This window comes from Siphateles boraxobius, unplaced genomic scaffold (assembly GCF_051911475.1).
Source record: "Siphateles boraxobius isolate OS27281-9 unplaced genomic scaffold, OSU_SipBor_1 2, whole genome shotgun sequence".
Taxonomy (NCBI): Eukaryota; Metazoa; Chordata; class Actinopteri; order Cypriniformes; family Leuciscidae; genus Siphateles; species Siphateles boraxobius.
Window position 1 is genome coordinate 17,992,017 of NW_027508810.1, and position 12,584 is coordinate 18,004,600.

The following is a 12,584-nucleotide window of genomic DNA, read 5'->3' on the forward strand; positions in this document are numbered from 1 at the left end:
CAGATTGTCATAAGCCTGTTCGATTGGTGGCACGACCGATTATGTTCTGCAATCCGAAGGGTGGGTGGGAGATCTCTCCCGAATCTCCATAATGTATTCAGCTGGTAAAGAAGCCAGGGGGCCGTTAGCGTGTACTGGGTCAGATGGACGGATCTAAATGTGTCTGTGACTGCCGTGCTAGTGTGGGGGAAGCACAGATGGGCAGAGGGCCTATCAGAGTCTCGTCTGTGACTCAGTCATATACACACACACACACTGGCAGAGTCCTCCAGGAGGTGTACTGTCACTGTACACCAACACAAAGTATATGTGCCTGTAAACAACTTTTATTAGCCTCTGGGGAGACCTCCAGGGTGATTGTGATAAGGTTCAGACTTACTTTGACAGCTTAGTTTGGGCACAGTGAAGTGCAAAGTGGGATAATATAACACTATTTATGTACTTTGGTAGGTGTAGCCCTGTGTAGGTTTAAATATTGTGCCTCATACTGCATGTGTGTGTGTGTGTGTGTGTGTTTGTTTGGGCTATGTGTCAAGGGGAGTGTGTGTTCATGTCAGCACATTATAACAGACTGTCTAAGTGTATCTATGTGTGTGATGGGCATTGGCACACTGTGTGTGTCTGTGGTTGTGTGTGTGTGTGTGTGTGTGTGTGTGTGTGTGTGTGTGTGTGTGTGTGTGTGTGTGTGTGTGTGTGTGTGTGTGTGTGTGTGTGTGTGTGTGTGTGTGTGTGTGTGTGTGTGTGTGTGTGTGTGTGTGTGTGGCCTGGTAAACCCTACATTATGGGGACAAAATGTCTTATAAAATTTATAAAGCTTATAAATCATACTAAGTGATGTTTTTTTGAAAATGTAAAAATGCAGAAAGTTTTCTGTGATGGGTAGGTTTAGGGGTAGGGTTATTGTAAGGGAATAGAATATACAGTTTGTACAGTATAAAAATCATTATGTCTATGGAAAGTCCCCATAGAACATGGAAACACTACGTGTGTGTGTGTGTGTGTGTGTGTGTGTGTGTGTGTGTGTGTGTGTGTGTGTGTGTGTGTGTGTGTGTGTGTGTGTGTGTGTGTGTGTGTGTGTGTGTGTGTTTGTTGCCTGCTTTCCCCCATTCAAATGAATCATGACAGCTTCAGGAATGTGCGCCACTACTCATTTGTAGTCTGACTGCAGAATCAACCTCTCACTTCCCTATACATTTATGGTAAGAGCAGGTCCTACTGTTTATATTTACATAACTGCAACAGAAGCCAAAACATTCCTGTGTTGGAAGGTTCCATGAGTGTGTATTTATGTGTTTGGAGAATAATAAATCTTTGGGTGACCGCTCCAGTCTCACCTACAGCAATGCTAGTGTACAAACTGATGAACATATACTATAAACATACATGTACAAGACTTCAAAAGGTGGGAGGTCAGTATTGTTAAACTACATACATGATCACACACACGCACGAACCCACGCACGCACACACTTGTGGGCACCATGTGAAAGAATAGCTCTGTATACAAGTTAACTCTTCATATTGTCTAATGCCATCGTACAATTTTAAAATGTTGTTTTATTAGAACTTCTGAATAAAATGTTTCTGAATAACATGCAAAAGGGCAGGGCATTGCTATGTAGTTGCTAGAGTGTTTAAGTTGTCAAGATGTTGCTATGTGTTTGCTAGTATGTTGCTAGGGAGTTCTGGGTGATTGCTTACTGGCCAAAGGCAAAAAAATAGTTTATGATGGTTTCTAGATATAGCTCCTGTCTTTCAATGTAAGTCTTTGGATTCTACCTGCCGAACATTGTAAGTCCAACTTCTAATAGCACACACTCTTCAATAAACTGCACAAGGTATCATCATGTCATGATAATCTGTTGACTAGTTATGTGCTAAAGGTTAATATATAGAGTGAGTGTTGTAGAAAATTAATTGAATAAATAGCCTTAGACTGTAGAGCCTGTACTACAGTACAGTGAGTATGCGAGAATTAAGCAACAATCACTGACACATAATGGTACATAAAGTAGATTATACCCATCCCAGACAGCCAGTCACACTGCATCACTCAGACTAAGACTGCTTCAGAGAGCACACAAAACACCAGGACATTATATGGGCTGGTAAAGGATGATGGCTTAAGTTTAAACTCACATACTATCTGAGATTGAACATAGATACAAAATGACCAGGGTGTAAATTAGGGTGTGTGTGTGTGTGGGGGGAGCAGCAAATGGATGAAATTTTCAAAGTTTCAATAAAAAATTTTTAAAAAAGAAGAAGAAGAAGAAGATGGCAATAGTAGGCAACTTGTGCCCTAAATGATGATTTCTCAACATACAAAACATAATTAGTGGCATTATTTTTCACCTTATTGTAGATTTACTAAATGGTTAACTGTTTGAAAAAAGCTTTACTGTTTTGATTAAAATGTCTTTAACTATTTACTGTAGGTTGTGCAAGATTCTAGTCCATTAAATAAAAATTCTGGCATAATTTACTCACATGTGACTTTGAACACAGACTTTTTTTGTGAAAATCATTGGGGTACAAACAACATTGGACACCATTTAATGTCTTTGTATGGAGACTTTCAAAATTACTTTTTATGTTCCATACAGGTTTGAAATGACACGAGGTGAGAAAATTAGGACAGAAATTTCATTTTTTGGGTAAACTATCCCTTAAACTATACCTAAACAGTCTGTGCAAAACATTTGTGACTCTATTGACTCTAAAGGTGCTTAAAGGCCTGTTCATAGCAAGACAAATATTTGGTTCGAAATTCTGTGCGATTTTAATTTGAATGAGCGGCTGTTAATGCACCTGATCAGACCAACATGAATATTCACATGTTGTCAGTGACGTCTCTTTTCCATCCCACTGTGAATAAAATTGGCCATCCGTCAGGATTCACGCTTTTGATCACATGCCCAGAGCCGCTGCTGTTACATAAAACAACAACTTGGTAGGGCGGTCTCGATAATCGCAATATTGTATTACCGCGATCCTGACAAGCCAACCGCGATGTTCATGTTCTTTTCTTTTTTCATAAGGCTATCCCCTTCTTGTTTTACACTTCATGCAGGTTTATTGAATGTTAAATAAGTTAATAATGATAACAAAAGTGAAGAATGTATTGTATTAAGAGTCTGTGTACCATTGTGATTTGCACAGAGGCTCCGTAGATTTGCACTAAACAAGCCTAAACAGACTGAGAGAGAGAGAGAGAGAGAGAGAGAGAGAGTTAGATAGTGAGAGAGAGAGAGAGAGAGAGAGAGAGAGAGAGAGAGAGAGAGAGAGAGAGAGAGATCGACTGAGCGCGTGCAAATAACTGCATCTGTCCTTCTTCAGATCAAGTCATATATTCGTGAAAAAGCGAGTATGACATGTCAGAAGAGGAAAGTGATCTTTGTCCTAGCATTGTGGCGCTCACAAACAGAGTATTTTGCTAAGTAACAGTGAATAGCTGAGAAAGAATCTCTGTGGAATTATTGTTTGACAAACACCACAGCGAATACAAAAAACATGTAAATACCGTTTGATTTACTTTCTTCTCCATGACGAGGGTATCAGAAACATAAAGTTTCCTAACGCTTTGTGTCCCGGAGTAACCAGAAAATATCTGCTTTCTAAAAGCGCCACCGACAGTCAGAGAGTGAATGTAAATTTTCATTCAACCCGGGTCTGAACAGACAAAACACATTTGAAAATTGAACCAATTTCTTTGTGCCAAACATTCCTGTTGGTGTGAACAGGCCTTAAGGAGTTTAATACCACAAGCTAAAAAGCATGGCATCTCTTCAACACTGCAGAGGAGTAAACGGCTCAAGGCAGGGAGCTATATCGCCTCGAAACCTTACCTGTGCCACACTGCAGGTTGAGCTGAGGTAGGGGGAAGGGTGGTGGCCGTGCGGTGGGGGGTTATTAGGTTAACTACTAGGCTATGCTATGCTATGCTAAGCCAGGCAGAGCGAGAAGCAGTGGTTAGTACCTGCCGGTGTACGGGACCAGGCTTTGACACAGAGCAGGCGGGGCGGGGCTGCAACCCACGTCCCCAGACCCCCTGCTGCACAGATGGGGGGAGGGAGGGCTGGTGTCCCCATGAGGTTTGTGGATGGCACTGTAAATGGGCTCGCCCCTATTGGAGGTACAGAAATCACACAGTAAACGGGGCGCTTTCAGACACACAGAGACAGCAGACACTGAGACATACTGTATGAAGACACTTATACATGCACACAGACGGAGACAAACACACACATGCAGAAGTGAGGATGCCTTCAGCTGGATGGCTAGAGAGGGACGAGTCAGCTCTGGGGCCCGGGCAGACTCACAGGCTCCAGGGAGTCCATGCTCAGAGAGGTAAAACACATCTCATGTCCAGGCAACAGTGGCCGTAACTTCAAGACATTTGACCCCATGCCAGAAGCATTTCTTATACCCAGAGTGTTTGTCTGCCGTGTTGGGAATTGTGTTGGAGACTTTATTCAACCAGTCATGTTGCGTTAAAGCAATGTTCACAAACACACCACCACAGAGAGGCATAAGACACCTCGTAGACGTTCTTCAGCCCACACTCGACACCTACTTAAAATCTTTTTTTTTCCTTTTTTCTATCTTTTCCCAGTTACATCATAAAATGTGAACAGTATTGCCAAAAAGAAATTAAACAACTAAAGCTGAAGAACTGTAGCACAGATTGTGGTAAAACAAAGTATACCTCTAATCAAATATATATGTATATGGACATGCAAGTGTTGCTTTTTGTCATTTGTGCATGAGTGCTCTTGAAAAGTGACATCTGAGTGAGTGACAGGGTTCCCACACTTTTTGACAATACATCTTCATGATTTCTTTTCAGTTGCTTTGCAGGAAATTTTTATTATTTACCATTTTTATTATTAAAATTGCATTCACAATTTCAAGATGATTAAATATTTTAGAGCTGTAGAAATTTCTATTTGGGTGACTTTTCCAGGGCTGGAAATTCCAGATTTTTTCATGGCCGTGGGAACCCTGGAGGGAAGAAGTGAGTGACCATAAGTGAATACAGTAGATGATTAAATTCTTGACTCTGACCTGGTGAAGTCCTCCTCCCCCAGCATGTGCCTTGGGACTGGGGAGTACCTCGAGGGGGTGACCTGGGGTGGCTGGTACACTGGTTTAGGCTCCATGCCCCCCATGTAGGCCATGCTGGAGTTGTGTCCGACGTGGTTGTCCACCATGGTGGGAAAGGCTGGAGGGAGGCCGAGACCAGTAAAGGGAAAAAAGGCAGATGATTTCACCAGATAACTACAGAGGACCGGTTCATCTCTAAGATGTGTGTGCAGAACTTAGTTTAAAGCAATTTGTAAAAAAAGATAATATGACTAGGTTTTTGAACATTATAAGCATAAATCCTTATTTTGTGATTATTGATAAGGGACAACACAAACTATGAGGCCTTGGCCAAATTTAATCTACCGGTAGTTATCAGGCATCACAGCTGCCAAAAACCATGCCTGATTGAGATGTGCATATATACCACCATTCAAAATGTTGGGGTTGGTAAGATTTTTTCAAATGTTTTTAAAAGAAGTCTCTTATGATTATCAAAGCTGTATTTATTTGATCAAATATACAGTAAAACTATAATATTGTGAAATATTATTACAATTGAACTGTTTTCAATTTCAAAATAGTTTAAAATGTAATTTTTTTAAATGTAATTTTTTGTGATGGCAAAGCTGAATATTCAGCATCATTACTCCAGTCTTCAGTCTCACATGATCCTTCAGAAATCATTAATAATATGATGATTTGGTGCTCTAGATACATTTCTTCTTATTATTATCAATGTTCAAAACAGTTGTGCTGCTGTGATACACTTTTTCTCAGGATTGTTTGATGTATGGGGAGTTCAAAAGAAAAGCATTTATTTGAAATAAATATATACAGTAAATATTTGTACTGTCTCTTTTTAATGTTCAACTTTTTGAACGGCAGTGTGTCTTTTATTTTCTAATCAAATATAAAATCATTATTGCTGGTTTTAATTGCAAATTATAAGGATAATGATTCATGCTTATATTGTCCATAATCCCTTTTTCCCTTTTGGAGGGCACTGTATGTGCAATATTCCTGGACACCATCAAAAATGACTGACTGAGGTACAGTTTTATAGTTGCCCTTTCGTCGAGAGACGTTTATTGAGAGACGGGTTCATCTCATATATGACATGAATATGCAAGTAAAAAACAGCTAAATAATCTCATTGTAATTGCTATTCAATTGAAAAAAAAATATTTTTAATAAAAATGCTAAATACAGTTTCATGGCCAAAAAGAGATATTCAGCCGCCATTAGTAGTAATTTTGGCCGCTGTGTGTGCAATTGTGCAGGTGGATTGTGTGAAAGCCTCGTCTCTCAGTGGGAGGGAGGGATCAGTGTTCTGATGGGAGCAGCAGTGCAGTGTGTGTGGGTGTCTGAAAACAGCGCCCACTGCTACACCACAGTGCTGTTACAAAACTCCACAGCACTCACAGGCTCTGCACCACTCGGTTTCATTACAGGGTTACAGATAGAAGCAAATAGGTATGTAGGTTATGTTTGAATTGCCCTAACCGCAGTAATTTTCACGTTTGTCAATGTAATGTGAAAAGTCATGTGCTTGGGCTATAAAATAAACCGTTTAGGAATGTTTTTAAGGTAGTGAGGGCATAAGGGTGATGGAGATCAGCAAAAGAAGGTACGTACTGCTTGAGTAGTCTGGTGGGGCGTACATATCGTTGAGATGTACTGGTCCCGGCTTGGCCACTTTCAGATAGACCATGTCTGAAGTATTCTTCAGAGCGGCCACAGCCTCCTCATGACGTACATCCTGAAGTATAATGTTATTCACCTGCGAAGGCAGACACACACACGCATGTTACATCGGCTGGTCTCTGAAGCGTGACTCAGAATGTTCACGACAGCACATTTGAAGATGTGGGAAGGAAGCGCCTGGAGCGGAGGCTGGATGGCCCAACAATCGACGACGGTGCTCAATTCTCCAGCTCTCAGCCGTCCGGTCACAAAAGGAAGGACGAGAGGGTGGGGTAGCTGGAAAGGCGCAGTACTTTTTCCTTTGTAAGCTTCAGGGCAACTACACGCTACAGAAAACTAAGTGCTTGACAGATGGAAATGTGTCCAATTTGTTCTAAGGGAGTGGAAGGAGTCAAGTCTGTTTGAAATGTGAGTAAATGGCAAATTGGACTCACAACTGCCTCTCTGAAATACTCACTGGTCAATAGACGCCAACGGATTGGCCAAATTTGGTCGTATGACCATCGAGGAGTTTTTTTTCTTTATTACACCTCTGCAAATAACTAACACGCATTATCACTGTTAAACACACCCACAATAAATCCAAGCAGCATTCATAAATAAAATAATAACTTAAAAATAATAAATACCAAAAAAAAATATATAGGCAATTTTAAATTTGAATTATTTAGAGTGTTAAAAGGCATTCCTTTTTCTTAGTTGCTTTAAAGATTTTTTTTTTTTTAAATTGAAAATGCCGCAAAACTTGTTAACTGGAGTTAACTGTAAACAGGAATCCAAATTCTAATTTGAATGAAAGGAAGCAGAATTTAATTTAAATTAAATGCAAAAAGTCTTCTGCTAATGTAGTTTTTAATAATACATTTAACTTTTCAGTTACCGATACCAAGATGATAGGTAACATGAAAAACACAACATAGATAATTCAATTTAAATGACAACTCATTGAATAAAAGAAGGATAATACATAAATTGTGAAGTGTCACTTTTACCACTTGATTTGACAGAGATAATTAAAATTTGACCAACTCTAGGCACTCTGTTCAAGAAATCAAGCTCCCTGACTGAATCAAAAAAAGAACGGGAGGAAAAGGCATATTTGCATGTATGCAGTTATGGCTGCCGTGATTGATGCATAGCATTTTAATTAAGGCATTTATGACCATGTCAAAGCTTGCTCAGTTCCTGGCACTTGTGTGCCATGCAAGTGTTTCTCTTTATCACAGATCTGTTCTTGTTTGAGTATGCACTAAGCTTCACATCAATCACATGGTGGCCCATAAAACTTCACACATGAGATATATTGTCTATAATACGATAAATAGCCTACAACAGTGTCTGTGGTCATTAAGGCATATAGAAATTCATTGAAAAAAAAAGGTCCTACAAAGATTTCCAACTTCCAATGCATAAAACCAGATTGCCTATGTTTTGGCTCTACATATAGTGAAGTACATAGGTGCATGTGTGCAGGTGAAATCTTACTGCTAGTAGGCGATCGCCTGTCTGCAGACGTCCATCTTTCTGTGCCGCCCCACCCTCGATGATCTTTGTGATGTAGATACTGTTGTCTCCCGGGATGTGCTGGTTGCCTATACCTCCAGCAATACTGAAGCCAAGACCTTGAATGAATGGAATGGAGTTACATTTTAACCAGGAAATCAGATCTTCTGAAGTTGAAGTCAACATGAAATGACACTCAAAACCTGCCACTTAATGTAGCATATTTTCAAGAGAAACAGGGAATTCAATGAGAAAAAAATTAAAAATGCATTTTGCACAGGAAGTAAATAAGGGCAATTTTGACAATTATATTAACTTTATAGACCTTATGTAGCCACGCCCCTTTTTAGCGCTACGCTCGTTGTCTTTTGTCTTACGTTCTGTATTTTCACAGCGATCTCGCGTATTTATAAATGAATGGCTTGTTTTAAAATCTTCCCGGTCGACTGATATTTGTTAAGACATCTGCTTTAAAACATTACAATCCTCATGATAACTTTCGTTGACTTTACATTAAGTAAATCCACTTCAAAAGCGAATTACTCCTGGACAGCGATGCCATAGAAATATACAGAGCGACCGAAAAACAAAAGTTCAAAGACAATATTCTAAAGATGTCTGCGCCCTCGTTTCTCTGGTGCATGGTCTATACTCATTATAAAATGCCTCAATGTTTACAAATTCAACACAAGTTCAAAATAATTTAGAACTGCTAAAAAATTGATATCATGCATAACAGCCATTTCTATTGTACGTATCTCAAATGTATCTAGGTGCACATTTAGCACCTCTAACCTTTAGGCCCTTTGAGTAGGTTGACCTCCAAAATGGTCTCCGGAGGAGCCTGTCTTCTGCGTACCAGCAACCTGACCACTGGGCCGGCCTCCTTCAAAGCCTCCACTGCCTTGCTGTGCACAACCTCCGACACGTCCACATCATTCACGCGCAGAACACAATCATTTACCCTTAGACACAAGAAGAGATTCAAAGTCAACACAGCAATAACATGATCAATGAAGTAATGAATTTATAACGTTTTATATATATATATATATATATATATATATATATATATAGAGAGAGAGAGAGAGAGAGAGAGAGAGAGAGAGAGAGAGAGAGACTTTATTCCAAAACCAAGTAAACTGGCCAGTTTCCTACTTAGAGATCTTCCTAATGGTGGAACGCCAATTTGGAACACAAAAAACAAAAAAGTCCATTGTTCCCTATCAATTCACAGTGATATCTCTCAGAAGTAACTTTCAAACTTATACACAGCTAATTCACATGAAAATCTGCATGGGAAAATGTTTTGCCCTTATTTCGCTCTTCACCAAAAATTCCTTATCGTGTGGATGTTGCTAAGCTGACACTGTTAGTTGGTTACTAAGCTAATACTCTAGTCTAATAGGATAAAAATGCTTAGCAAAATAATCGATTTTTTATTAACTTTTATTAGACACCTTTCAGTATTCTTGAATTTATTTTTTAACTAAGCTCATCCTAAAGTATTACCTCTTCCGGTAAAGGATATATGTGATGCTGCCTTAGAATTTAGCCAAACTAGACAGCATAAATAAGATGTCTAACTTTTAGAACAGCCTAAGGAAGGGGGGCCTGCCTATGATGCCTTAAAATACTGCCTACGCAGGCAGCTCACTAGGTTTTGGAACAGAGCAAGAGTTTCACAAAAGGAATATTAGACCCTGAGAGAGACAGATCACTCACCCTAGTCTGCCATCCATGGCAGCGGCACCTCCTGGGATGATCTTAGTGATGAAGATTCCTGGATCATCAGGAATGTGTGGATTATCCACACCTCCAGCGATGCTGAACCCAAGGCCAGAGTTGCCCTATTAATGCCATACATCAGTAGAATATTATAAATGAGGAAATGCAGATGTTTCACAAAGATTTGTGGATAACGTTTGTATCTGCTTTTCGGAAGACACCTGGCTCTCAATACTTTGTAAACCCCAGCAAGGCATGGACAGTTTTATGCTGCTAAATATAGGAATTTGTGGTGCGCATTTCAAGAATCCAAAAATCGTATCCGCTACCGCCCATTTCTCCCTCCATACTTCATCACCTCTTACACTGCTGTTTTCATTCCAGTGCCAAAAAGCTGAGACAGACTGGTCTGTCTGACAGTCACATCTCAAAAGACAGGCCCTAAAGCAGACAGCTGAGAAAAGATTTCACTTTATTATTTTCTATAATTAATGAGCGGCGGTCTGAGCAAATTAGTAGCGAGTGGAGCTAAGACATCCCAGTGAGCCTTCCGTGCTCCAGAGCCACTGAGAGCTCCAACTAAAGAAGCATTCACACCCACAGACCTTTTAACATGTGAGATCTTAACATAGTTTATTTAGGCCTCAGCGTACAGAAATGGCACTTACAGAACAGCCCTGCAATTATGCTGAAAGCTCAGAGATGCACCCAAATCCAACATCCACTGCTGTTTAATGAATGGCCTTTGCAGATAGATTTAGATTAATTTGCATTGAACAAAGTTCAAGTATGAAAAGACTTTGCAGTGTTAAAACCATGATAGTTCATATGATAATTCTTTGTAGATAAGAACAGCACCTGTACTTAAGATAAATTGCATGGTACTGTATTATCACAAGTGGAACATTTTCAAAACTCTATTAGTAGTCGGTAAATAAAAACTAAATGCAGAGTTTTCAAATTATCAAGTATTATTCTCAACTGATTTGTAACTTTTGTACTATACCTAATAAGTGTATGATCTACACAGGACATTCATTTAAAGTTACTGCTGTTCATACTGTATTTCATTATCATCTGTTCCCTTTCGTAGTCACTCCGAGTTACGTCGGATGACGACGAATGGGCGAAACCCCCATTCGTCGTCATCCGACGTAACGTCTCCGTTCCCTACTCAGGGAACGAGGGTTACATATGTAACCGAGACGTTTTCCTTTATATCACTACATTTAATTCAACTCTCATTTAAACCTACTGATTTAATGGTAATCTACAAAGAATTTAATATATCTATAGATTTTCATCAGGACTGATCATTATTTGAGTTTCTAAAAGTATTGACAACTGTTCTAGTATTGACAGAAACTGAGGTGATCAGTTTTGATAATGTTGTTCAATTGCAAGTTCAATTGCAGGCATTTACGTAGCTCAACATTTACTGCCATCTAGTGTCCAGGTCCTCCTAGGTAGCATTGGTGGAGGACAATATTGGCAAGTTTTACAACACACCCTAAAATAACAGACATTTAAAACAGCTGAATGATATTTACCCGCTCCAGAATGATTTCTTCATATTTATACATGCCATCACTCCCGTTCACCTGTAATAGACAAAAAGAAAAATTGTTTAACATAGACTCATAAACGGAATCATTAGGCATGAAGTAATGTTAACAAATTATACCCAAGAAGGTCACAACTATCATTAATTATGTAAAAAGCAGAATCGCTATAAACTCAGCGTAGTAAAAATGAGAGGTATGAATCATGTACGAGGCAAAAGGCTGATAAACACAGTCAAAGACTACTCATAACGGTTAAATAATAATTTCACTCGGCATTAAAGCCACATCTGCTGTGGTTTAATCTCTGCATATTTTATTGTTATTATCTCATGTACAACAGGAAAGGTTTGGCCGGGCTGAGGGGGATAATTCCACGTGGCAGGCAGTCAGGCAGGCAGGCGCTACTGGAGGTGCTGAGAGCATGAAGCAGATACTTACATAAGGGCCTGCATCCAGTGAGTCTGCGTTCACAATGATGGGGGGAGGGTTTGCCTGTGAGATGAAGAGATGCACATTACCTCAGTGTGTGAGAATGGCGGCTCACACGTATGCACACACACACATACACGCAGTCATGAGGAGACAGTAAATGCATGCCATGGGAACAGTGGGGCTCAATAGAGCACGGTACATCATCGCCATGATGTGACGCTTCAGGGGGAAGAGTGAGGACAGGACTGGAGGTGTGAAGATTACAGACGGCCTGTGGTCTGCCGCTGAAAGAGAACTGCAGTCGAGCCGAGGAGAGACAGTACTATGTGTGTTTTTCCCCTCCGGCTAGTTTCATTTTTCATGTTTAAGCAATATCACATGAATATCAACATGGATATTATTACACTACCGCTCAAAAGTTTGGGGTCAGTCAGAATTTTTTATATTTTTTGGGAAGAAATTAATGCTTTTATTCAGTAACGATGCATTAAATTGATCAAAAGTGACAGTAAATAGTTGTTACAAAAGATTACTATCAAATAAATGCTGAACTTTATTCATCAA

General features: G+C 39.7%; 1 protein-coding gene across 12 annotated transcripts in view; it reads right to left on the reverse strand.

The window, feature by feature from the left end:
- Nucleotides 1-12,584, reverse strand: part of dlg3 (discs, large homolog 3 (Drosophila)) — a 98,610-nt gene that overhangs the window by 27,599 nt on the left and 58,427 nt on the right. For 5 of the 12 annotated variants that reach the window (XM_077236264.1, XM_077236261.1, XM_077236270.1 and 2 more), the window contains 8 exons: nt 12,027-12,080; nt 11,574-11,624; nt 10,021-10,145; nt 9,091-9,260; nt 8,278-8,414; nt 6,722-6,868; nt 5,068-5,240; nt 3,980-4,126 (listed from right to left, as the gene is read on the reverse strand). In XM_077236264.1, coding sequence (XP_077092379.1) covers nt 3,980-4,126; nt 5,068-5,240; nt 6,722-6,868; nt 8,278-8,414; nt 9,091-9,260; nt 10,021-10,145; nt 11,574-11,624; nt 12,027-12,080 — 1,004 coding nt within the window. The remainder of the gene's footprint in view (nt 1-3,979; nt 4,127-5,067; nt 5,241-6,721; nt 6,869-8,277; nt 8,415-9,090; nt 9,261-10,020; nt 10,146-11,573; nt 11,625-12,026; nt 12,081-12,584) is intronic. The other 7 variants (XM_077236269.1, XM_077236271.1, XM_077236266.1 and 4 more) reach the window with 3 other exon arrangements.